We start from the raw sequence: 26,137 nt of genomic DNA, 5'->3' as shown, positions 1-26,137 counted from the left end.
AGTGCACTGCAGGGGCCTGTAGCCTGTTCAGGTTCCTCATGGGCGTGCGGTCTCTGGTGCTTTTCCCTGTGATGACCTGAGAAGAGCTCGTGCTTTGCTGGGAGGCTCATTTTAACCCAGTGCCATGGCTAGTGGGGGCACCAGCGGGTGGTCCTTGGGAGCCTGGGCAAGGATGCTCCATACGTGGGTGCCATGCACTAGGGAAGCAGTCTCAGCACTGTTAAAACTCTGGCATTTAATGTGAAGAAGGGGTGGTGGCTTCTGGCTCATGTCCCTGGTGCTGGCCGGGGCTGTGGGGAGCTGGGGCACTCCTCTTGCAGCGCTGCAGGGTTGAGGGGACAGTCCTCATGTTGCTGGCTCTCGCACAGCCTCAGCCGGCCGGGTCACATCATCCTGTGTGAATCTTCACATGTAGTTTGCAGAAGCGGTGTGATTTCTAGCTCCTCTATTCTGGGAGGCGGCTGTGGGAAGCTGTGAGAAGCTGTGGCCCTAGCAGGCTCAGAAACCAAGAGACAGGCTGAGATACTTTTAACAGGAGGTTGGGGACAGTGGGTGACACAAGGTTGTCCTGGCCTTAGCAGGAAGGACTCCTCTCCCCCTGGTGTCAATCCGCCTGTACTCCCATTAAATCCCCACTGTTAATTCCTGGATGCATTTTGTCTCACCTGAGGGGTGGCCAGATTGGGTGAGATGGATCTGGAGGGCTTAACCCCTTGCTTTCAGCCCCTCCAGCTCCAGGCTGACCTGCTTATGTCAAGGAGGCTCCGTCTCTCAGCTCCACGGTGCTGGTGGAGGCACGTCCACAGCCCTTCGGCCCCTCTGGTTTGGGATGGGTCCTCTCTGCAGGTGGAAGAGCTGCTCTCTGCTCCTTGCCTTCCTCCCTGCATTCACAGCCTTGGCCAGAAGGTGCAGGAGGGGAAGAGCTGCCTAAAGCTTGGGCTGGTGCTGAGCATCTTGTTATCTTCCCCTTTCTTCTCCTTTTTGAAGACAACCCCCTTTTCTTCAGCACCAGGAAGATTTCTTGTCCCAGGGGTCAGCTTTCTATTGACACCTTGGGTTCCTCTCTCCCTTCCTTTTCATGTTACATTTCTTGTTGTTCATTCTGGTTTCCCTCACTGGAAAAAGTCCCTCACCATGCTTTGTGCTTCTCCACAGCAGGACTCACTAATCACATCATCTCCCAGCACCAGGTCCCAGAGGCTTCTGCTTTAGAGAGAAAAATATTGTTGTCTAGGCACCACGATCCCATGAAGTTTCCTCAAGCCATTCTATAAAACTAAGGGTAATTTCATAAGTGATTATGGATTTTGCATCTCGGCAGTTTACCTCTCCTCAGGAGCTGTTATTGACCTACAGTATTTATCACGAGCAGCTCTGAGAGCCGCGCTTTCATTTCCTGGCTAGGATGGTGTCCTGGTTTAACCAGGATAGGGTTAAGTTTCCCCAGCAGTGGGGGGGAGCTCTAGCCGGGTTATTCAGATACCATGCGGATGTCACATCCTGGCAGGTCACATTTTCCTGGCGCGGAGCGCGGTGCACTCGTGGTTTTGTACATCGTGCTTCAAACTGCTGTATTTGGTAGCTATTTTGCTCTGTTCATTGCTATCACTATTACTGTAATTGTTATTGTTGTTGTTGGTTGTGTTGCTGTTGCATTGTTTTATTAAACCTTTCCTTATTTCAGTCTTGGGGCTTTGTATTTCACTCCCTTTGTGGGGGAGGGGCAGCGGCCGCGTGGTCTCAGACCCCGGCGGGGGCTAAACCACCACAGATGGGTCACAGCTAGCAGTTTTGGGAGAATCACCATGACAATGGCCAGACCCGTGCATGGACCTGTGTGTAGCTGCAGGGCTTCGAGGTGTTCCTGGCCCTGGATGTGTCTGCCCCTGTGCTGCGGGCATCTCCCTATCACCAGGGACAGGCAGCGTTCAGCTGCAGGCTGCCCGGAGGCACCGTTGTTGCAGATGAGCTGGATTTATTTCATCCTGAGGCAGATGCCCAAGTTAGCGGCTGCTGGAGGTGTTGAGCAGGTGGGTCACCCCTCAGGGCACCCCAATACTTGTTAAGGTGCCTCAGCTGAGAGGAGCAAAGGTTGCACTGGTGGGACTGGAGATGGGCGATTTTCTGCAGGGGCAAGCGCACGCCCTCCAGTTCTGCTTTGCTCTTCCACATGGACGGTGCTGAAGTCACCTTTGGTGTCCCCCATGTGGTCCCAGTAGCAGGCAGAGGGGGGGCTGGGGAGGGGTGACAGTGCTGCTGCTCATCGGTCCCTGCTTGGGGCAGCTCGCCTGGGCAGAGCCTTGTTCTTGCATGTGGTTGCAGGAAGGACAAGTCAGGTGGGATCTCTTGGGGGTTGTGAGGCACAGAGCCTCTAATCCAGAAATGGAAACCAGCCTTAAATGATGAGCTGCAAAGCTAGAGACAAATACTCATTTGGGAGCACGTCGCTAAAGGCACTGAGTTCCCGGCTGGGAAGGAAGCACCCACATTGCTGTAAAAGATGGGCCTCGTTTGCCCTCGGGAACACGTGCAGATAGGCGTGGTGACAGGCAGGCATGGTTCCAGTGTGTCCCTCCATGGGGCATCAGAAGGGTGAACAGAGTTACTGTGAGCACCTGCTGCAGTTTGAAACAGGGAATGTAGTCTGAGTCACTGGGAATGTTTGAAAGTGTTAAACCGAACACTTTTTACTGACACGTGTTGGTCAAACTATCAACTCCGTCCTGTCAGTAAGATGAGCTGTTGAACTGCTTTGCTGAATCATTTGCCAAATTGACCCTCAAATGGTTTGTGTTTAGAAGCTGCTGGGGAGGTGATCGTGCCGTTGGTAAGTGCCACATCGGTTATAGCCTTGTTTCAGCAGAGCTGCTGCCCTTTCAGCGCGAGGTGCGGTTGGAGCCGTTGTTTCACAACCAGGGAATACCGGGGGCACAGCAGGAGCTGAACCTTGTCATCGGCGTTTGCTGTGTATTGATTAAAAATGACCAAAGCTTCCTTCCCCAGAGCACCAGTCGCTGCTGCTTCGGTGCTTCTCAGGGATCAACGGGCTGTTCAGCTGTGAGTCTCTGCCTGGAGTTGCTCAGCGTGTCTTTCCACGCTGCCCCGCGTGTGTGTGGGTGTCCCGTGCCGGGCTCCGTGGGTGCCCCCGCACGGTGCTGGGCTCTGTCGGGGTTCGGGCACAGCAGGCTCTGGGCTCCATCCCTGCTCCTGCCTTATGGTGCTTGGAGAGAGCCTCGGGCATTGCTGCTTGCTTGTGCTGACCTGCAGCTGCGGGTGGGTGTCAGGGGAAATATTCCGGATTAGCACCTGGTAGAGCTGCAGAAGTTCTGACTTTGGCCCTCTGGGTGGGGGAGGCACAGTCTGCAGCTGTGGGTGCTTTCGGGAGGGCACTGGTGGGTCTGCACTGGCTTGTTGCTGTCCGGATCTGCCCCTTTGTGTCTCAGGCTCACCTTTTTGCACAGTTCGTGTGTTTCTTCCTTTCCTGCTGTGCTTTTTACCTCCCTACAAGGCTTTCACCTGTGTCCTCTTCCGTTCCTCCTTGCAGCCAGTTGCCAGCTGCCTGCGCCGCCGCTATACCAGCGTCATCCCTAGGCAGCCCCATATGCTGACCTGCTCCATCCTGGTTTCGGAGCTGCTGGGTCAGACCCGTTACTGAGTTCACAGCACCAGTGCCCAGCCGGGGGCCGCATCCTGCTGAGGAGCTGTTCGTGCAGGCTTCCCTCCCTCCCACTGCAGGTCCACAATCAAAGTTATGTTATTTTCCAGGTTCAGCCCTCCAGTACCTAAATTTTTCATCAAACCCCAACCACCAAAGGAGGAGGGAGCCTGGTCCAAGCGCTTGGTGTCTGCAGGGAGCAGCTGCAGGGATGGAGGTGTGGAGGAACCAGCCAAAGCCCTGGGAGCCGCAGGGGATCCTGCCCAAGAGCCAGCAGATGCAGATGACTCCCTGGAAGCAAAGGTAGATTTTCTTGTACACCTACCGCTTGCGTTGCCTCCCCCAGCTTGCCACCAAAAAGCCATGCTTGTGCCAATCCCCCTTTTTGCTGACCTGCTGTCATGTGCCCTGAGGGCGGGCTGGGCAGCAGGGCCAGTGGCTGGACACGGGGTTTCTGGGGAGGGAGAAATCGGATAGTTTTGCTTGGAGAAGCCCACTCAGATCCTACGGACCTATGCTGAGTTTGGGGTTTTTTGGCTTGTTTTTACACTGCATCATGATGTGAAGGCTTCCAGTTTCCTTCCTGTATCAAGCTGTGCCAAGTACTGTGATCTCCATGTACCACCTTCTCAACCCCAGCTGGAGCCACCTGCTTTTATGTCTCTGCCTTCACCCGAGACCTGCAGTATTGCAGGGATGGCCACAGAGCTGTCTTTGATAAAATGAGACTTTGAAAGTCATTGTCTCTTCCTCCTGGCATGGAAAATGGCCTTTGGTCTGCTGACCTTCCTGGTGAACCTCGGTGCTTTGGAGCTTGACGTCTGTGCTAGTGGGAACTGGCGCCTTGTTCTGCATTGTGTGGGACAGAGGCTGCTCCTGGGGCAATAGAAAAGGATGCAGGAAAGCATGGGAAGTTCTGAAAGCACTGGCGTTGGCGTTAAGTTCAAGGAGAGGGGTTGCATCTGCTCACATCCAAATATCAGTCATTTTAACATTATAACTGCACATTTTTTCTGAATCAGGAGAAATGATACCCTGTAGACATAAAGAATGGTGTGGCTGAATGTTTTCAGATTGAAGGGTGGAATCATCTTTATTTCCTGCTTTGTTGCCATGTATGCAGAAATAAACCGAAGAAATTCAAGTAGATATGGCTAAGTAGGATCCAAAAGTGCTTCAAAGGATATGTCTGGATTGCAGCTTCATCTTCCGCTTGTGTCACTGTACACATTACCTCCCTGGGGAGGTGGGAGACCATAGGCCTAGGAAAGATGCGGGTTAGAATCTTTGGGAACAGGCGCTTGGCAAAGCTTTGCTAGGCTTGAAAATGTGAAGACGAGAGAAAGAGCATTGAATCTTCTGATTCTGAGCTTCATCTACCGGGGAGATGTAGCCTCTGATTAGGTGTAAAGATGTCCCATAAATATTCTTGCAGATTCTGCTGATGTCAAGGCCCCAGCACAAAGCACTTCTTCATGTTACTGAAGAAGCAGGTATTACTACATTTCAAAAGCACTCACAAAGCCCTCGCTTATTAAATTAGGAAAATCTTTTGAAAGATGGCACCTCTGAGGTCAAACACCAGCTCTCAGCTGCTGCAAGACAGAAGAACACCTTGGCTGCCTTCTTCAGGAAGGTGTCATTCAAGAGAATGACCTGGTGGAGATCCTCAGCTCTCCAGCACTGATGGGTGCACGAGATGAAACCTAAGCACTCTCTGAAATGGGATAGTTGTGCCAAGTCCTTATTTTCCTGGTTTTGATACTTCTCACTTGCAGCTGTGTTCCTGTTTTTGTCATGAAGAACCTAACCTGTCGAGGCATGGGGTTCTGGGCACATTCCTTGGGCAGGAGTGAGTGAAGCTGGGCTGGCACAAGGGTGAAAAATGCCCTTGAGGTCTCTGCCAGGACTGAGGGCTGGGTGCACTCAGCTTCCCCATGCAAGCTGGTGTGTAGGAAGTGCAGATGGAGCCCGTGTCTCACCTGTGGGTGGGCTTGGACCCACACTCAACGGATGGCACGGACATACCCGTACTTGATTTGCACCCAGGTCCCATCTCAGCTGCTCCTGGCTGGATGAGGTGGTGGAGCCTGCTCACTGCAGCCCATGGTGCTTGTTTTCCAGCTGCTGCCATCCACTGCTGCGGAGCTGGAAGGTGCTGTGGAGACTCAGAGGCTGGTGGGGATCAACAAACTGATGCAGTTTGTGGAGGCAGAGCCCGTCACCTTGGGAATGGAGGAGGTAAGTGGGAATCCATCTTGTGCCACGTTTCCAGTGTGGCAAGCAGTTATGTAGCTCCCCCCCCTCCCACTGGTGGCCCTCGATGCTGCTCGCAGAGTGGCCTCACGTCCCTCCAAGCCCATCGCACAGCGCTGCTGAAGCAACTGGTCACTGGAGAGGCCACGCAGGACATGTCGTAGGGTTGACCTGTGCAGCAGCTATGGAGGGCATTATTCATCTTGTTGCTAATCAGAGGGTCAACAGGAAATTTCTGCAGTAGCTTTTGCTGTAGCATCTTTAGAGAGCGCAGCATGCAAATCGGAGAGAGCGAAAAGCATCAGGAGTCAGATGAGCTGGGCTGGAGTCCTCCCCCCCAGCTCCAAGGGCTTTCACCTCCAAATACTGTGTTTTTCTTAAGGCAGTAAAAGGTGCTTTTAAAGGCAAGTTCTGCAGTGAAGAGAATTTCTTGCTGCCAGGAGACAGCCCAAATTACTTTAATATGTAGTGTATTAATTAATGCATTAATGAGTGAGTATGGGAGAAGATTTTTCCCGTGCCCCTCCACTGGTAAGTGGAATGGATACAGGATGAGATTAGGGTGATTTTGCTGTGTTTGAGGAAGAGCCCCCTCCAGCCACGTCTGTACTTCACTCCAAGCCGTGGCTGCTCTTCTGCATCAATTTCCATGCTCGACATCTTGATCTCGCCTACCTCCAGGTTTTCGATGTCCTGCCGCACTACGGTGTGCTGCAGCCAGGCGAGAGCCAGCGGGTCATGTTCACCTTCTTTGGCCACACAAATATCGTCGCCCACGTCATGGCACTGTGCAGGGTGGAGGGAGGCCCAACCTACGAGATCGCGCTGAGTGGGGAGGCTTCGCTCATCAACTACCTCCTAGACGTCACGGAGATCGACTGCGGGCTGCAGGTACCGCACGCTTCTCTTGGCAGAGGTCCTTGTCGTGAAACCATCACCGGCGGGTTGCCACCCACCTAGGGCTAGGGCTCTCTCCCCAACTGCTGTGTTGGCTCTATGGCTTGGAAGTACAACCTTGGAGTGATATGTCCTGCATTCAAGCTGTTTTTAATGGCCATCTCCACCCCCCTCCAGCTGGGAATTCCTCCTCCTCAAGGTAACTAACACCGCCTCCTGGGGCAGGCAGGGTCCCAGTGGTGATTCCAGAGGGACGTGCCCCAAGACATCCATCTGCTGATCCGCTCCTAAAGCCTGAGGTCCAAGGAGGTGCTCTCTTTTGATGTTCTTGATTAATTAGCAAAATAAACCAGGGAGGAAGTTAACTTGGGCTTCCCAGTCACTGTAGCTGGAAAGAATGTCCTAGAATAATCCCCACTTTACTTCTTTTTGGTTAAAAACCCCACAGACATTTCCAGCTGTTGCCCTGTCTCCCATTTTGCTGTCACTGCAGGTGCTTTTTCTTCTGCAATATCTTGATGCCACCTCCTTTGTTCCAGCTGGGTGTGAGATGACACCATGAGGTGCAGAGAGCTTGTCTCCTCCTTGGTTTCCTTATGACTGATCTCTGTGGTTGGCACTGCCCCTCTGCGTGCCGCCATCAGTATCTGTTCCTGTGTAGGGCTAAGGGGTGCCCTGTGGCGGTGGCTTCCCCAGGTTAACCTGGGAGACTCAAGTGCCCGTACCTCCTCTGCCTCTGCTTTTCTCCTGTGTTGAGTTCATTTGCTCACATCCCAATGAAAGCAGAAGAAGGTTCCCAGTATCAGGCCTGTGCCTTCAGCTTCCCACTCCTCTGTCCTCTCTTCAGCTGTTTAACAAAGTCACCGAAGCAGAGGTCACCCTGCAGAACAGCGGGAAGATGGGATTCACCTACGTGGTGCTCAGGCCCAGCGCGGGCACCGCAGACAGCCCTCTGCCCGGCGTGCCCCTGGTCCTGCCCAGCACGGTGAGTACGGAGGTGGCGCGAGTGATTGACCCTGGCTCTGGGTCAGGCTACCCAGGAGGGGGTTGTAGGGGAAAAAAACAAAATTAAAAAAAAACAACCCACAAAAGCAGACAGGAGAGGCAGGGCTGTAAGCAGCTGCTGCTGGGGGGTAGGGAGGGTCAAGCAAGCACGGTGCTAATGGACGCCCTTCACGGCCTTTGCCGGCGGGTGACCCTGCTGTCACACAGCAGCCACCGGCCGGAGGCACCAGCGCTCTGGGGACCCCAACTGCTGAGTGCTCCGGCTGTGCGGGCACTGGGGCCGCACTGTGCCGGCTCTCCTGAGAGTCACCTTGCCCAGGGTGTGTGATTGGACAGGGCTTACTCCTTGTCCCTGCCTGTAGCCCACCCTGCCAGCCCCCTGCCAGCACTGAGCAGGACTTAAATGCTCTCACTTGGGCATGAAGCTGCTTTGCCAGAAATTGTAGCAGCCCCTGTACCGGTCCCCCACTCCCCCAGCTTTGCTGCTCCGCAGCAGCTTTGTGGGGCAGTGAGGGCGCCAGGCAGGAACAGGGCTGGAACAGTGAGGAGAGGAGTTTGCAGCATCCCACCATCCCAACTTCTCAGTCCTGTGTGGCTGTCTTTGGGTTGGAGCAGCATTCCTGTCTAGTCCCTTTTTGCAGTGGGAAGAGGAAGCCAAAGGCGTTCACATTTCCTCATGCCTGTTTCCTACAAGGGGTGACACACTGATGCCCTCTTGCTGCGAGCTTCCAAAGACCCAGCTCTGCTCGGACCCGCGCAGTCAGTTGCTGTGACAGCCCCATCGGCGCTGGCAGCTTGGCAGGGCTGGCTTTTGCTACAGCTGTGTTCTGCGCTGCACCAGGGGCTCAGGGCACCAAGTGGCAGGATCTGTCCCACTCAGCAGCTTCTCCCTGCAGCGTGAAGGGGAGCGGGGAGCCGAGGGTCTAGCCCAGTGTGCAGAGGGCGAGCCGAGGAAAGCTGTGGCTGTGTCCCTCACCCAGGGCTCTGTTGCTGTCTGCTTGCATTTGCTCTCAGCCTGGCTGACGGGAGCCTAGCTTGGGGCTCGGGCAGCCTTTCTGGAAGCCCGGAGAGGAGGTGCCCTTCCTGGCAACACCTTTCCTAGATCTCATCCTAGTCTCTGCTCCTGCCTTTCCAGAGATGTATGTTTGCAGGTCACTGTGAGCCTGGATAGGCTCACGCACCCCCGGTGTACCTGCACAGGCAGGAGGTGTTTGGCTGGGATCATTATAAGGGGTCAGGCCCTTCAACACCAGCCTGGGAACCGCTGATGTGCTGTGGCAGGAGCTGCTGGCCATGCTGAGAGTGTGGGCACTTCACTTATTTTGCATAGTGGCCGGTAAAAGAGCTTTTATTTCTTCAGTCTGGCTCTTGCTAGCAGAGGGTAAACACCGCTAGGGGCAGAGCTGTGCTCATGCTGAGCAAGGGGCGGTCTGTGGGTCTGTCCTGGGGGAGTGCATCCCTACGAGCCCTCTGAAGGACCTGGTGTAGGAGACTTCAGCTTCTGGGTACAAGAAAGCTAGAAGGCGATGTTGTCTGATACTTTCTCGTGTATGAGAACCTGCCTTCTCTTCTCAGCGTGTCTGTCGTCTGAGCCATCCCTCCACCAAACCCTCTTTGGTTCATTCCCTCCCTCTTCTCCCACACCCTGCAGGGTTACGTTGAACCTGGCCAGGAGCAAGTCCTGAAAGTCTATTACCTGCCAGGAGTGCCTGGAGCCTTCTGCAGGACTTTCCAGATCCAAGTGGGTCACCTAGAACCAGAAGAAATCTCCCTGAAAGGAGAGGGGAGCTTTCCCAGGATCTACTTGGACCTGCCCAGGAACATCAAAGGTGAGCACGGCCTGTCTGCTCCCCAGGAGGGTCCCCTGTTTCTCCCCCATGTCAGATGCCCGTAGGGCAGCTCACACCTGCCTCCACGAAGCCTGGAGGTTTCAGGGCTGTCAGACCAACACTCAACCCCCCGGCTGCTTCCTGAGGCTCTGGCAGATGAGCCCGTGTGGGCTTTGCCCCAGGAACCATCCTGCAGAGCTTGCCAGCATGTGTCAGAGTCCTGGGAAGGTGGTGGCTGGACAGAAATGCTCGGGAAAGCTGAGCACAGGCTGGCAGGGATTTTGGCAGGGTTGGATTTGTGTCACATTGCAGGGGATGAGATGCTCCTATGTGGGGAGGAAGATGGGTGGGAATGAACATCAGGGTTGATAGAGGAAAAGCAGCATCTACTTTCCAGACATTGCTTGAGGAGGGTGTTTCTGGGAGAGGCCAGAGTCGGGGAAGTGGGGCTTCCCAGCTTAAATGGGAATGGCGCTGTGCCACGCTTCTATTTGTGGATGTTTTCTTCCTTCAGGAAATGAAAAATACGAGAAGCTCCTCAAGGAGGTGATAGAAAAGATGGAAGACAGCCAGAGAGAGGAAGCAGTTGTTCTGGGGGAGGCTGTGGCCACGGAGCCACCCCCAGATCCCTTGGATGCCGTGGTGAGAATGGCTGCTGCCCCGTTTGACACGTGCCACCCTCCCCCGGTGTCATTTGGTCTCCTGCTGCCCGCAGCAGGCTTCCCGGTGCCCTGCTGGCACTTGGGACCTCCCTGCCCAACCTCCCCATGATCCCAGGGAGAGATCCTGAAGACCCTGCTCAAGTGATTGAATTTATGGTACTTTGGGATGGAGATGTAGGTCATCACTGGGGTATTTGCTGCTCACCACCCAAGCCCTGCCAGGTTACAGAGCTTAATAGCAGCAGCCTGACTGTGCCCTGGGACTGTGCTGCCAGGGCTGATCTCTAAGAGACAGCAGTGTTATCGTGGCTCCCTTTACAAGAGAGCTTTTGTCCGAGCTGCTTTGGCACTGGCTGGGGGCAGGCAAAGACTTGGAGCTCTGGAAGGTTCCTGGCTTGTCTGTCTGTCTGTCTGGCCAGGTCAGCTTTTGTAACAGTGACTGGGCAGGCGAAGATACTGGAGTTCATTGCCCTTGAGATGAGGCCCAGGCTAAGAGAGCAGGAGGTGTCACAGACACTGAGGCCGAGACAGAAGGATCCCATCACCCCTCTCAACACGAGCAGGGGGGAGCCTTGAGAAGGACCATTGCTAACCAGCCGCTGCCTTTCCTTCCCTCAGCTGGACCCTCGGCTGCAGATGCAGATGGAGCAGATGCTGATGGAGGAACATGCCCTGGAGCAGCAGAAAGCTCTCACCTCTGGTCCCCCAGAGGCCACTGCCTTTGACCAGCACGCTCGTCGGAGGCTTCTCGAGTTAGTAGGGCCTCCTGTACCCTATCTCCAGGTGCCCCAAGGGTAACACCCAGCAGTGCACCCCTGCTCCTGAGAGCATCTTGTGTCTGCAGAGCTGGGGATAGTGGGGACTTCAGAAAGGGCCTGATCCTGGTAGCTTTGACATGCTCCCTGTGAGCAGCTGAGTGTCCTCACTTCCACAGAGCCACCCTGAGCTTTGGAGGTGCTCAGCTCCCCACAGGCGCTGGGTCCTGCTCTTAGGGCTGAGGGGGTCCAGTGCAGAGCATCAAGCCCTTCCAGAGAGCACCAACACCATCCCTGCTGACCAGCTCTGAAAGAGGCAACTCAAAGCTGGCATCTTTGTTCCAGCTAACAGACCACACTGAGCAAAAAGAGTAGGGAACTGCAGAGGTTGACACACCCTTGACAAACCCTAAATCAGGTGGCTTGGATGCTGGTGGGACTGCAGGGCTTACCTCGGTAACTTCCCTCTGCTCCTTCATGAGGAGGCACGGGCACGGTAGGCTCCAGTTCAGGAAGATGCTCTCCAAAACAGATCACATATGTGCTTTCCCAAGTGTGATTGCTCTGGAAAAGGACCCTCCCGTGAATCTTGTAGGTGATGATTGCTGCATTTGTCAGTGCTGCTTTGGGGACAGATCTGGTTGCAGAGCAGTGAAGATTTCCTGTGCAGGTGAATCTTATGACAAGGTCCTGAAGCCGTTTCAGGCTGGGGCTGTACACCAGGCTTAGCAGTTTCATTGAGACCAGTGGAGGTCCACTGGACTTATCTACAGTGGCTTTCTATAGCAGAGGAGCTATGACCAGTATTCATTTTAAACTAGTTTTATTTTAAGGTCCCACTGGTAGCTGATAAAACCTAGGTCCTGTGCTCCTCGTGACTTACCAAAGTCTTATTACCAGGTGGTCAGACCTTGGGTTTCATGGGCTTGAGCTGAGTTTTTACAGCAGTGAATCCAGAAATACTCACTCTATTTGCATCTTCCATGCTCTTGGAAATGTAGCCAGGCTGTGGTTTAAGGACTGTCCTTACTCCTCCTTTCAGAGCTGAGCTGCCCGAGTACCTCCTGGACTTTGGGTACGTGATTCTCGGTAACACCCCCACGCACGTCGTGAGGATCACCAACACTGGGCAGTTCCCTGTGTCCTTCCACGCTGATAGACGGGTCCTGCGTGACACAGGTAACCAGTGCTGGAGAGACTTCACGTGGGCTTGAAGGAGCTGTCTCTGACAGATTAGCTTAAGCCACTGGACATGGGGAGTTTTTTTGAGTGCTTGTGTGTATAACTTTTTCCTCCTTGGGACCCTCTGCCTGGTGCTTTAGAGCCTGAGTTCTCCTGGCCAGCAGTGCTCAGAGACCCGGCCTGCCCGTGCCTGCCCTAACACTTCCCTGCAGGGGCTGGATGGGCTGATCACCTTGGTCACCTCTCAGCATCTTCTGCTCTTGGCTACCATGAGCATCACCTGATGGGCACTCCATGGGCTTGTGTTGCAAACAGATGGACGCTTTGTGGTTTGGAAGTGCTTTGTTTAAAGTTCATAATGCCATAGCACTTCTGTTCAGCCTCTATAGAGAAGACAGCCTGTGAGGCCCTCTGTTGTATCAAAACAGGCTTTCAAAACAGGCCTTGACGTAAGGCTGCAGTACCAGCAAACGGTGACTCGCCGTGTCTGAAGGGTGATCAGGTGCCTCCTCTAAATTGTTTTTCAGGGAGCACCATGGCATGGGGGAATCTTAGTTGGAAATTCTCCTTTGGAGAGGTCTGTGCATCCTTCCCTGGGATGCCTAGTGAAGGAATGGTTGGAGCTCCTCAACTGAGATGTTTCCTTTTTACCACGTGGGTCTTGGATTCTGGCTGTGAAAGCCCTTTCTCCTTGTGTGGTGACAAGGGAGAAGGAGTAGCAGTCTTCTCCACAGGTACAAAGGGGTCCTTCGCAGAGCTGCCAGCCAGGACATATGGCCCCAACGTGCTTGTGACACGTTCATGTCGATTGTGTATCTCAGCTGCTTTATTTTCATCCGTTCAAGGTTTCAGTGTGGATCTGGACCACGTGAAGCACCTGCTCTGCTGCGAGACCAAGGTGTTTGAAGTGCACTTCGACCCACAGAGCGCCAGCCTGCCACTGGGAGAGGTGGACGTGCTCCTGCCCATCAAGGTACCTATGGCGTGCTTCCTCACCCTGCTGTGCCCGTGCACCTCTCGGGGCAGGTGGAGAGTCGGTGACAGCAGCAGATGTCACCGGGGCTCTCAGCTGGATGATCTGTCCTTCCCTAGGTAGCAGAAGGCCCCACGTTCCACGTCCGCCTCCATGCCAGCGTGGCCATGCCATCCCTCTGCATCTCCAGGGACAGACTGGAGTTCTCCACTCTCCAGTGTGGGCAGTGCCAGGAAGAAACTGTCCAGCTCCACAATCAGCTCCAGGTCCCCTGTAACTGGCTCATCACTATCAATGAGCCTGTTAAGAAGGTAAAGCACAGACAATGTGTAACACGTAACTTCTCGGTTGGGTTTTCTTTGCCTCTCTTGCCCTTTCTGCCCCTGTGGCTGCGTGAGCACTTGGGCTACAGCTCATCTGAGGAAGCTTTGGAGGGTACAGAGCAAGGCTGGCTCACGTGGACCTGTGCATTAGCTGGTGCTTCACTTCTCTGCCACCTTCCCCCGTTCCTCCTCTTCTGAGGATGGTGCCTCCCCATCTGCCTGCCCTGCCTGTTTTCCCTCCAGTTCTAGGCCAGAGGTGGCCTCGGCTGGTTTGGCTGTGGGTGCCCTCAGCACCATGACGGTGTCTCAGAGCACTGCAGGAACCGAGGGTCTGTCCTCACAGACCAAGGAGACCTCACACAATTGGTTTTTTGTTCTCAGGTGGACAGACATTGGCCAGCGAGGAGGCGTCAGAAGGTGCCCCAGAAGTTGAAGGCCCAGCCCTGTGTCTTCGAGGCGCTGCCCTCGGCTGGAGCCCTCGCTCCAGGACAGCGCTGCAACGTGCAAGTCAGGTTTTCACCCACAGAAGAGGTGAGATCAGCGAGTGTCACCCCCAAGAGGTCTGGCAGGGCAGTGTGGTAACGAGAGCCCAGCACAGGGAGGAGGAGACGGCGTCTGCCTCCACAGAGAGCTTTCTGCCAGCCCCGTGCCCACTGTGCCTCAGTTTCCCCTGCAGCACACTCTTCTGAGAGGGGCTTTGAAATCCCCTGGGGAGCTTGCTCAGCATCAGGGCATGGTGGGGTGGCTGCCTCTCGGCGCATGGGGGGAAATCTGCCTGTTTGCCCTCATCTCCCCCTTGCACGGGCCTGTTTGAGGCTGCAACGCCCTGGTGCAGAGCAGCTGGTGCGCTTGCAGGGGATAACCCTGGAAGGGCCAATCTAGGCAAGTCCTGCTGCTGGTACCAGCAGACAAAACAGCCACCACGCACCTTCCTGGGCACGGCAGGACAGTCGCCTGGAGTGGTGTGCTGCCAGCAGTCCCTGTGGCTCTGGCCCAGCCTGCCTGCACGTTCCCAGGCAGTCTGGGAGTCAGCTGAAATGATGGGGCGTTCCCAAAGGCAGTTTGCCTGTGGCCACCGTGACTTGGAAACTGGCAGTGGGTAACAGGATGGACACAAGTGCTTCCGTGCCTGGGAACAGTCCCAGGGATGTTTTAATTGCTGTAGAGGTGTAACCATCTTGTGTCTGGCTTTGACCAGAGCTAAACACTGAGCAGAGAAGACGACCCTTATTTCTAGCCAGTGCGAGCTCATCTGCCTCATTCATCGAGCTGATGTTTGCCTGATGCAGCAGTGCCAGGACTGTGTCTGGGCAACATAACCCTGAGGACCTTTCTCATGAGCATCACACTCCCTCGTGACTAGGTGAAAACATCTGATAGTGCATTTTAGATTCGTCTGACACCAGTTACACTTCACACCAGGATTCATCCCAGTTACTCAGAGCCAGCATGCAGATGCTGTAGCCCCTGCTGGAAGTAAATATCTGTTTTCCATTCCCCTTAGAGGTACTGGTGACACCCCTGCCTTGGGGCAAGAGTTGAATTTGAGGCCCTGTCACCTGGGACTTCATGGAGGAGTTTTCTGTGCTTCTCTCTTTTCAGAAGTCCTACAGAAGTGAGCTGAAGATTAACATTTTCCAGAGCAGCCAGCACCTCCAGCTGCAGCTCTCGGGGCGTGGGCTGGAGCCACAGCTGGAGTTCAGCCCCCCAGTGCTCGAGCTGGGACCGTTGCTGCCATACAGCTGTGAAGCAGAGGGGACGGTGGTGGTGAAGAACCCATGCGAGTTCCCCATCGAGTTTTACTCGCTGGAGTTTGACCAGCAGTACCTTGCTGAGGAGCAGGTGAGAGGGAAGGTCTGGTCCCCATGTGCACGCTCCCGTAGCTTCAGAGTGCTCCAGCATTCCCGGGTTTGTGCCAGGGAGATGGAGACAGTCCCCAGGGCAAAGTCTGGTGGCATTTCAGGGTTAGCCAGCTCTGCTGGCAGACTGTGGAGGGGCTTGGATAGTCCGTGTTGTTAGAAACACGTCCTGCATATGGCTTCTCTTCCCTACGTGCACAGATCCTGCAGACGCTTAAAGACTATGACTGCCGCAACACCTTATTGCTGCCTCCGCGTGCCCCGGGTGAGAAGCTGCCCCCTGAGGTGCTGGAATATTATCAGGACCAGAAGAGGCTGCAGGATGAGCAGACGAAGTCCAAGACTGGGGAACCAGCAGGCCAGGACAACGGTGAGGGTTTGGCATTGGCTGTCCTGAGTGTGGACACAGCGGGGAGTCCAGCCCACACGCCCCGAGCTCTCCACGGGAAGCCCAGGCTTTTAGCAGCCACCCATTCCCCAGCTGGGTGGAGGAATTCCAGCGTGAAGGTCTGTGGCTTGTAACACGCATCCCCTACCAGCCTTGAGTGCAGCCAAAGCAAGCTCATATCTGCCTGCCATGGACCGGGGAAATAATCATGTTGTCCTCTTGTGTCCCCTAACCACAAAAAATAGGATTGGATGAGTTCTTCAGCCAGCAGGACCAGGTCTAATACCACCAGCTATCTTATATTTGCTCCTTCCCAGCACCAAAAGCACAAACTCAAAATCCCCCCGAGGGCAGAGACAGCTTGGACAGACTTCTCCTTGGGAAACTTTGCACGTGGCCATGCAAAGTGGCAAATGGCAAAGAGCAGATTGCCTGGCCATGTCCACCCTCTTCTTCCCTCCCCATGTCCTTCCTCCTCAGCAAACTTTGAAGAAGTCCAGTCTCTGTCAGATCAAGGAAGAAAGTCCTCTGCTGGGGTCATTCACACTGTCTCATCCCAGAACTCATTCATTTTTCCCTCCGTGTTTGATGAAAGCCAGTCCAACAAGGTGGACTCTAAATCTGAATGTGGAGGAGGAGGAAGGTGTTGAGAAAAGACAGGGGATGGGTAATGTTGCAGACAGGGCAGGGACAAGTGAGAGGCCAGAGAGGTTCTCCCCAGTTTTGCCAAATGAGCACCTTTTCCCCCAGGAGCTGCTGGGATCAGGATGATGCTGTTCCCTTTCCTAGGCAGGGCAGCGCGCTCTCTGTCCTGCGTGACACTGCAAGCCGAGATGGCTTTTGGTGACCTCCTAAGGGCAGAGGTGGGAGCTCTTTGCAAATGCTGTTATGGTGAATTCAGAGCCCAGCTACATCTCCTGGTATAATACTCCTAAAGCATCCAGCTTTTGGATAATCGCTTGATCCGTAAATGGAGCCTCTCCCTTGGGACAGTGTAAAATGCCTGGTTCTGCCTGTCCCCCCCTTACTCAGCAGGACCTGGGACCAAACTCCCATGAGGACCATGTTGACAGGGCATGGGAGATTTGGCCCAGTCCTTTTAGGTGTTGCCAAATGCTTGCTCTTTCCTCTTTCTGCCACCCCATTTCCTATACTCTGAACAGGCACCTTGACCACCATCTAGGGCAGACCCTGATCTGCACAAGCCTAAAGGAGGGGCATGGTGAGACCTCGGTGTGGTGTTAGTTTCAGCAAAGTCTTCTCTCCCAGAATCTGAGGGGATGGGGAGGATGATCAGGATCATAGGTAGGCAGGAGGCTGACTGTTCTATCTGGTTCTGCACAGCAGAGCATCGGCAGAGCATCGCCAGCAGCAAGGCGGCCGCGGGAGAACTGGCCGACAGCCCTGTCTATAGGGCCATCGCCCGCCACCTTGGCATCGATATCTCTGCAGAGGGGCGCGCGGCCCGAAACCGCAGAGGGATCGTCGTCATCATCCATGGGGCACCCCTGACAGGTAGGTGAGCTGCAGCCTGTGGCTGCAAGGAGGGGGGAAGCAGGAGAGACACATCCTGGAGGGCCGTGGTGCTTGGTTGACCAGTTGAAGCGAAGCGAGGTAAGCCGCAGCTCTGCTGGTACATGAAATGGTCCCAGGCCTTCACCAGCTGGGGCAAGGGCTGTGGCTCACCCTGTGTCCACACAGCTAGGCTATCGTTCCCCCACACAGGGTGGCCATGTCCCCGTTGCTTCGTGGGAGCACAGTGCCTAGTGCCCCTGTAGCCTCATGGGAGCAGTCCCTCGCCCACGCTGACCCCCAGACCGTGCCCAGATGTTGCCTGAGGCAGCGCCGGCCAGCACAGGCTGGCGAACGCTCTGAGTGGTGGCGGGACAGGGCTCGAAACAATGTTCTGGCCCAGGGTTGAGGTCACCACGAGGGACAAAGTGCTCAGCTGGATGTGAGGTGGAGGTGATCCTCCTGGCTCTAGAGGACAACGCTTCTAGCCATGCTCAGCTACCTCCCTCACGGTCTCCCCTAAAGGGGCACTTGATTTCCGACTGTCCTTGAAACTTTGAAATCCTGTCTGGGGACTTTCTAGAGCCTGTCCCTGAAAATGCTTCACGTGTAAGTGTCACCAAGCAGTCTTCCTCTCTCTCAAGGAAAGACAGCGGCAGCGGTTGCTCTGTCCAAATATTACGGCGCTGCCTGCTTGTCCATCGACACCGTGGTGAGAGAAGCCATCTCGGACAGGAGCAGCTCGGCAGGGCTGCGCGCCCGGGAGCTGTGCATCAGGGCTGCCATCGAGCAGAGCTGCAAGGAGGCAGAGGGTGCTGGTAAGGAGAAACGCTGGACCCAGAGCAGCGCTTCAGAAACCCACCATGACCATCCACTTCTGCTTGCTCCAGAGAGGAACTCTGACAGCCCTTGGGTCTCCTAGGGAACGTGGGTGCAGCATGTAGCAAAGCCATTTCATAAAGCATCTCATGTTATTAAAAAAAATAATCTCTGTTTTAAGGGCTCAGACAGGGGCACTTTTACTGCCTCTGGGCTTCTCAGCACATACTCCTTTTCCTAAGAGTGGTGAAGCACACCTGTATTTTTCTCAGGGTTTTTTTATATTTCCTTAAAGCTGAATCCAGCTGGCTCCTCGTGGCCATCAGGCAGAACTGCTGCCCACTTTAACAACCAAGAAGCCCTCTGAAGCTGCTCATTAAGCACTAGACAACTGACTTTGAGTGTGGCTTCAGAAACATGAGAGGAAGGGAAGAACAACCTCCCAGAGTTTCAGATGAGACATGCTGCAGATGAGCTCTTTTCTCCAGAGGTTCTCCTATACACACTGTCAGGTCACGCAGCTCGTGCATGTGGTGCTGTTCTCCACCTGAGACCAGAGACTTTTAGAAAACCTGGTTGGGCAGTTGGTGCCCCGTGCTCTGCAGGGTGAGGCCAGACCCTGGTTCTGGTGGGGGAAGTTTTGCATTGCTCAGCTTTGAACCTGGTTGGGTTGGGAGCTGGTGGAAGGAAGAAGGGTCTGGGCCCTGGGTGGGGTTATCCCATGAGGAGGATTTAGCTCCAGTGGAGATGGGGGATGCAGCTGGGGCAGGGCTGCATGTTACCGTCTCCATGTGAGAATGCAGGATGGGTGCAAGGTACAGAAATGATGCTCCTGGAGGGTGGAGCCTTGGCTTGATCCATAGGGGAGCTACTGTGCAGTGTCACCTGCGTGCACATTTGTGAGGAGGGACGCAGAGCTGTGCCTTAAAAACTCTCTGGCTTTAAAATCCAGTATCAGGTGGTGTGCTTTACCATGCTAATAAGAGAAGCAGGGCAGGAGCTGCTTCTGGAGATGGGTGCTGCTAGTGCCCAGCAGGCTGGGGAACAATGGCTGTGTCCCTGCCAGGGCGCAGGGCTGTGCCCGTTGGGGTGGAAGGTGCCTGCTTGCTCCCCACTGAGCGTCTGTCCCCTCCACAGGTCACAACGCAGATGCGTCCCTCAGCCTGCAGTTCGGCACCAAGGCCAAGCGCAGCCTAGACATGAGCCGGTCCAGCTCTGTGGACAAACTCAGCCGGCGGTCCGTCAGGTCCCGAGGCCAGGTGAGCGCTGTGGCGGGCAAGAAGAAGACAGATGGCCCCACCCCGCAATCCCAGAAACAGCATCTGATGGATCTGACAGGCTCCCAGGTGAAGCACGATGTGCACTGGTTAATGCCTGGGACCTTTCTGTTGCCTCTGAGAAGTGAAGGGGCCGCTTCCAGTGGAGGCTCTGCGTCACCCAGAGCCTGGTGCGGGGGTCTGTAGTGCAGAGAGCCAGCTGGGCAGGCTGGGCATGGCTCAGGGTGGGAATGAAACCCTGTGCTCTGGCAGAGAAACTCTGCGGCATCTTAACAGATTGTTGGCAAAGTGCAGTCCTGGCTAACGTGGCTGCAGCGGTGGGCAAAGCTGCGGGATGCTGCGCTGGGGGCTTGCAAGCTTGGGTCTCTGCTGGCCACGGATGCACCCTCCAGCGTGGTCCCTTGGAGCTGCTGGCCTGCAGTTTTGTTCTAGTCTCCTGCTAGTGAGAAACCCCAGCTCCAAGCCCAGCAGTTGGAATTGTTTTGGGGGTTTCCAAAGTGGTTGATTTTTCTTGTGGTGTTCAACATTGCAGGGCTCATCAAGTTCTCACCTCTCTCCCCTTCCCTGCGTTCCTGCGCAGCGAGAGCTGAGCATCAGTGGCAGCACATCAGGAGAGCTGGGCTTTAGGAGCTGCGTGCTGCCCGAGGAGCTGCTGGTGGCCATCCTCTCTGAAAGGCTGCAGGTACGTGGGGTGGGGGCAAATGGTACATTCTTGCTACAGAGAGACAGGCAGCGAGGTACAATTCCGAGAGGAGGAGGGCTGTGCCTGCTCTTGGAGGAGTCCTGGGCTGCGTGCAGGGATCCGTGGGTGAAGCTGCAGATGCCATAAGTTGGCAGAGCGTGGGGAAAGATCAGAGCTTGTCTGAACTGCTGCACTTGGAACTGTGATGGCTGGTGATCTCTGACATCAGGCTTTAGTGACTAGCTGAGAGCCCAATGCGTGCGACAGCTGACTTTCTCTTCCTTTTTGACTTTATCTGCAGCTGAGTGACTGCTACCAGGGAGTGGTGTTTGATGGCCTGGAGACCCCCTTTGCACACAACACGGCGTCTGCTCTCCTCTGCCTGCTCAAAGCTGTCAGAAATCGGCCTCACATCTATTTTGTGAACCTGTTCCAGGATTATGCTTCTTTGAAAGCCAGGGAGATGGCCGCAAAAGAGCAGGAAGGTGAGACTCTTCGTCTTCGTAACTCTGAAATCTTCTCTCTCAAGCCCTCAGCCTTACCCGTGTGTATCTGGGTTACCAGCAGAACTTGTAAGAGATGTTTTTATTAATCCTTCCACCTTCTGCCTCGGTGTAGCCAGCACTCAGCTCACAGTTGCTTAAAATACAGCAATGCTGAGGCTGACCTCAGTCTCTAACATTAAAGACTGGGCACAAGTGCAAGCTGTTGTGGCTCAATAACTAATCACTGGCCAGCTGTCCACAGTGCTGGTGCATGTGAGCCAGGCAAGGCATGGGAACTCACTGACCAGCCATAGTTTGGGGCTTATCTGAATTCTGAAGCAGGGATGTGAGCTCGCCAGTATCTCCTGGCAGGATGATAGGCTGGGTCAGGACACAGTTGTGAATCCTGGCAGCTCACCCAGAGCAGCAAGCTCTGCTTGCAGGCACTAATGGTTTCTTCTCTGGTCTGTGCTGAAGGACGGGAGCGGGAAGAAGCTGCCAGGAGGGAGAAAGCACGTCTCTGGGAGATGGAAGAGGACGAGTATGATGCCCTCACCGAGGAGGAGAAAATTCACTTTGATAACAGTATACTGCAAGTCCAGCGTGAGAGGAAGAAAAGGTCTGTAAGCCTTCTATGGGTGCCTCCCCAGGATAGTGTCTCCAAAGGGTTTCCCTGCTCCATAGACCTTGGTTGTGCTCAGAGGGGTTACCAAGGCCAAAAGCATTAATTACCAGCAGCACAAGGATTGCCAGTTCCACCTCCCTGGTTCCCAGCAGAGGAGGGACCTTCCTCCGGTGAGATGAGAACATCTTCTCTCCGTTTTAGTGGTGAGCCCTTCGGCTTCGACACTGGCTGCAGGGAGCTGGGCTTTGTGCTTCCCTTGCCACTGTGCTTACCAGTGTCTCTAAGTTAATTATGTTCATTCTCATCTTCATCGCCCTTCTTCACCAAACCAGAGGGGTTGTGGTGTGGGTTGGTGTGAGGCGCAGCTGTGCTGGCTTGGTTTGGATCCCAGTCCTGCCGTAGGTGAGGCCCTTGCACTGCTGAGCTCCCAGGGTTTTCCTTACTGAGTGACACCAGCCCCAAAAGCTGGTGTCTCTTAGGCTCACCTTCAGCTGCAGCAGCAGGTGAGCCTGGAGAAACTCTGATCCAGCAAAGCAGCCCTGTTCAAGAGCATACACAGGATAAGCTTAAGCCTCTATTAACCCCTGCCTGAAACTTGGGGAGGGACTTGCTTAAAGCGAGCCTGTGTTTCAGCACTTCTTTCAGCCCCAGCTGAAGTTTGTTTCCCTGGGAGGAGATCACTAGGGCTGCTTCAAACTGTGATTTCCAGGACAGGCAGCCCAAGTTTCCCATGGTCCCAGCTGGGTTCCAGCAGGAAACCTGGTTGGTTGGAGCCTGTTTTGCAGGAGGGCAGTTACTGCAGCCTTTGCTTTCTGATTGGTATGGCTAGTCTCACTAAGGAGCAGGCTGTGCCCAGGGAGAAGGGCTGGATAAGCCAAGTATTGGTGCAGGGATAAGCAGGTGTTAGTGATTTGTGAGCTGGATATTGAGAACTTCAGGCTCCAGTGTGGAGCAATGGTGGATCAGTCTTTGGCAGCATGCTGGAGGTGTCCAGGTGGACCTTATTGGAGAAGTAGTGCAATTTAGACCTTGTGACAGCAAAGCCTAGATTTGGCAGGCCCGGGAGGTCCCCTCCCACTTCCCTCACTTTGGATGTCCCAGCCTCCCCAGGTTGAGGGAAGTCCACAGAGCTGGTCTAACAGTTGTGCCTGGCCTTAGGGTCAGTGAATGAAGTGCGGGACCAGCTAGGATTGCAGCGAGCCCAGATTTCTGGTGGTGACTCTCGGGGATGTTTTCTGTTTGTATTGCTGAAGGGAGATGGAGCGGCTGGCTCGAGAGCTTGAGGAAAAGCACCGGTGGGAGCTAGAACGCTTGAGGGAGGAAGAATTGCTGAAGATGTTGTCTAAGTGGGCCAAGAGAAAGCTTGGAAAAGACAAAGAAAATGCTTCAAGGAAGAAAAGCCAGCCTGGAGTCAGGCAGGTGGGTGGTTGTGTTTATAGAGATGAGTGAAAGCCCTGGGGACCCTCCTGCTGAGCCGTACCATTCCTGGCAAAGCCAGCAGCCCCCCGCAGTGCTGGGGGTGGGTACCTGGCTGTCAGCAACACACGGGGCTGTGCTGGGAAACAGCAGCTGGTGTTTGATCGTGCTGCTGCTTCACCAGGGGTATTTTCACATGGGTTTGTTGGGTAGAGCTGTTCTTCTAGGGTCATGCTGCCTTTGAGTCATAGCTTCACGTAACTCCAAGCCCTAGATAGTTTTAGTCCAGCATTTCTCCCCGTTCTGCATGTGACTTACACCTCTGAGCCATGACCCGCCTGGGATGTGGTGTCTTTTGCTACCTGTCTGGCAGGAGATACCACCAGGCCCTTTAGGAATTCATTAGCAGCCAGACTTCCCAAAGTGTCAGCCAGACACAGGGATGGATGCTCAGCACACCAGAAACGTGCCCGGAGGACTGCACAAGAGTAAGGGGGTGTCTTAAGTTCCCTGTTTGGGTTGGGGAAGCTGTTCTGTTTCTCAGCTGGTTTGCAGGACTCCTCATCAGTCTGACACTGGGGAGTTTAGTTTCAGTTGAGCTCAACTGGGTACCAGCTGCGTTCTGAATTGGGATTTGTAGAGCACCTAGCACAGGTCTCAGATGAGGCGTGGGGTGCTATTGCAAAGATCGCCGCTGTCCTACAGCATTTGAGTTGGTGCTTTGAAATGCTCACCGCTTTGTCCTGCTCCTCCTGCCCAGAACACGAACGCATCCACTAGCAACACCAGCGCATCCACCGGCAACCTGTCCAATGTCACCGAGGGGGGAGAGAAGAAGGGATCTGCAGAGGAGCACCCAGACTCTCTTGCAAGTGACAAGGAAGATGAGAAGAAGCAGAGCAAGGCTCCCCCAACAGAGGCCTGCCCCCTGGAGGTTGTGCAACCTGCAGACCCAGAACAGGGGGAAACCAAAACCGAGGCGCAGAGTGACAGCGAGAAGAACTTGGCCCTGAGGTTTAAGAGCTACGAGGCATCGCAGAGGGATGTCACACATATTTTGTCATCCTGGGACAGGGCTCAGGGTATCCTGCTGTCCCCTCTGAACCAAGAGGTGGTGCAGCACCAAGTACAAGGCCAGCGCCAGCATTTATCCAGGCGGAGGAGCCGAAAGGACAGAGAGAAGGAGCATCTGGAAAAACTGAAGGCTCTTGAGGACTCCAAGTTATCTGGGCTGGAAGGGGAAGGTGCAGAAGGGTCAGCCAAAGGCCAGGACGTCGGGGTGCCCTGCTTGGACATCCAGGTGCTGAGCTCTGCAGATGTGACTAGGGCAATCCTGGAGAGCGGCAAGCTGCCAGCGGCAGAGCAGGTAAAGCCCTTGTGAGGCTCAGATGCTGAGCCTGCCGTGGTCTGGGCCCTGGTGCATTGTGTCCCACCAGGTGACAACAGCACAGAGCCTTGTCCAGGCCACTGATGATGTTCCGCGATGGCTTCACAGCAGCCACGTGGCTGGGGAAGTTCTTGCCATCCCCCAGATGGATGGAAAGAGGGAGGGCTCTCTGTTGGAACATCCTCTCTTGTTTGGAGAGTTTCCCAGTCTGGAAATCATTAAAAATGGTCCCAGGGCAGGGCAACTCCTGGTCATTGTTTCCTTCAGCTGAGTCCCTCAGAGTTGAGATTTCTCTCTAGCTCCCACTTGTAGGTCCTGGCACTGCTCTGGAGCCTGCCCACCCCACTGGGCATAAAAAAGCACTGTGCTCCATCTAAATAAAAAAACCCATTGCCAAAAGCTCGGTGCCTTTCAGGAAGTGTGAGGATGAAGGCGACGGGACTATAAACAGGGTTTTCTCTTATGCTTTAGATCCTGGATGACCTGGGACTGGGTCCCTCGGGGCCTCCCATTCCACCTACTGCTTTTTACTCTGTGATCCGCTACCCGGAGAAGCGGATGGTCCCTGCAGCAGGAGAAGCCCTCGAGCACTTCACCTTTGTGGTGCCAGGAGGCGCCACTGCAGAAGAAGGAAAGAAGAAAACCAGAAGTTTGTTGGATGTCCCCGTTGTGCCTGCAGTGAAGGTGCCAGGGCAGGGGCCAGGCTGGATGGGGCCATGGGGGGAGGTGGGATGGAAAAGGATCACTGTGGAAGGGCAGTGAAGACATGACGGGGCCCCGTGTCTGCAGGCATCCCTCCTCTCTGTTTAAAAGAGACAGCTCTGCTTGAGACATCGGGCAGTTCTGTGAGATGAGAGAAAAAAAAATCAGCTAAAACCTTCAACTTCCCTTGAGGAGAGGGTCCTGGGCAAGGAGGGGTGTTGTAGGCGAAACAAAGTCCCGTAAGGAAGACCAAATCCATGGGCAGAGGGGGTTGGTGGTTTATTCTCTCTCCTGTCTGTTACCAAACCTGCGGCTTTCTCTCCAGGATGGGGGTGTCTCGGGGCAGGTCTCACCTCTCTCCCTTTCCTCTCTCCCTTGGTGTGAAGGTGTCAGAGGAGCAGGTCACGCCAAGCAGGGGCCGGTCGGGGAAGGAGAAAGCCGCGGGCAGGCGGGAGGCTGTGAGGCAGAAGCGGAGCTCCAGCCGGGGCAGGAGAGGTCTCCAGGCGCCGGGCACGGGAGCACCCACGCGGCCCCCCGAGGGGCACCAAAGCGACGTGGACAGGGTCCCATCCCGGGGGAAATACGTCAGGTGAGCTGTGAGGGAGGAGGTGATCCCTCTGCTTCACGTCCATCTTGCCAAACGGGCTCCATCATCCCCAGCCCCGCAGGGACCCTCTGCCGGTGCCTCCACGGGATGGCGAGTCCATGAGCCTCCTCCTTCTCTCGTTTGCTCGTTAGCAATGTCTGAAGCCTCCTCTTTAATTGCCAGGCTGAGCAGCTGCCGGTGGATAGTGCCTGCCCACGGGGAGGTGGAACTGAAGGTCCAGTTCAGCTCCACGGTGCCGGGGCAGTTTGACCAGACGCTGCATTTTGAGGTCCTGGGGACAAAGCGACAGTACCAGGTGCACTGCAGGGGTACCTGCCTGTATCCCACCGTCAGCCAGGACCCACGGTAAGGCTGGGGCGTGGGAGCCTCCCCCACTGCTCCCCCCTGAGCTCGGAGCCAGGGCTGCCCCTTGTGCCCCAGTGACCTTCTGGCTTGGGCAGAGCATGCGGCCTGAGCCGCCCAGCATCTCTTCCGTGCTTGGAGCTGGGAACCAGTACTGGTACTATGGGAGACCTCGGCTGGTCCGAGGGATCAGAATGTAAGTTTGATATTGACCTTGAGCAGATAACCACGTACCCTTCAGAGGCTGGAACGTCCTGAGAGGAGCTGCGTGAACAAGAGTAAGGAACTGCCAGACTGGAACTGCCTGACCGCAAGGAGAGGAAGGGTATCGGGGTTGCAGCAGAGAAGAGCTCATCCAACCATGAACTGTTAGTCTGTAATTAAACCAATCAGATATGGACACATACTCTTCATAAAGTTATAAAAAGGCTTGTTAGAACAATAAAGTAGCCACTTTTGCACAATTCAGTGTTTGTCGTGTCCGTCTCAACAATGACAG

The 26,137-nt window shown here is 54.9% G+C and overlaps 1 protein-coding gene across 1 annotated transcript in view; it reads left to right on the top strand.

The window, feature by feature from the left end:
* Positions 1-25,925, top strand: part of LOC141915926 (hydrocephalus-inducing protein homolog) — a 100,220-nt gene extending 74,295 nt beyond the window's left edge. Inside the window, 27 exon segments of the mRNA XM_074807861.1 lie at positions 3,766-3,958; positions 5,780-5,896; positions 6,593-6,802; positions 7,656-7,793; positions 9,465-9,642; positions 10,157-10,284; positions 10,923-11,056; positions 12,102-12,238; positions 13,087-13,214; positions 13,334-13,525; positions 13,919-14,068; positions 15,140-15,379; positions 15,598-15,766; positions 16,265-16,415; positions 16,417-16,451; positions 17,129-17,299; positions 17,941-18,114; positions 19,253-19,461; positions 19,925-20,074; positions 20,376-20,559; positions 21,037-21,178; positions 22,438-22,603; positions 23,361-23,966; positions 24,459-24,671; positions 25,076-25,278; positions 25,459-25,641; positions 25,861-25,925. Of these exon segments, the coding sequence (XP_074663962.1) occupies positions 3,766-3,958; positions 5,780-5,896; positions 6,593-6,802; positions 7,656-7,793; positions 9,465-9,642; positions 10,157-10,284; positions 10,923-11,056; positions 12,102-12,238; positions 13,087-13,214; positions 13,334-13,525; positions 13,919-14,068; positions 15,140-15,379; positions 15,598-15,766; positions 16,265-16,415; positions 16,417-16,451; positions 17,129-17,299; positions 17,941-18,114; positions 19,253-19,461; positions 19,925-20,074; positions 20,376-20,559; positions 21,037-21,178; positions 22,438-22,603; positions 23,361-23,966; positions 24,459-24,671; positions 25,076-25,278; positions 25,459-25,641; positions 25,861-25,864 (4,705 nt within the window). The 3' untranslated portion in view covers positions 25,865-25,925.
* The last annotated feature ends 212 nt before the right edge of the window (positions 25,926-26,137 follow it).

This window comes from Strix aluco, chromosome 27 (assembly GCF_031877795.1).
Source record: "Strix aluco isolate bStrAlu1 chromosome 27, bStrAlu1.hap1, whole genome shotgun sequence".
Lineage (NCBI taxonomy): Eukaryota > Metazoa > Chordata > Aves > Strigiformes > Strigidae > Strix > Strix aluco.
The sequence above is the reverse complement of the archived record's forward strand: the minus strand, read 5'-3'. Positions and strand labels throughout refer to the sequence as shown.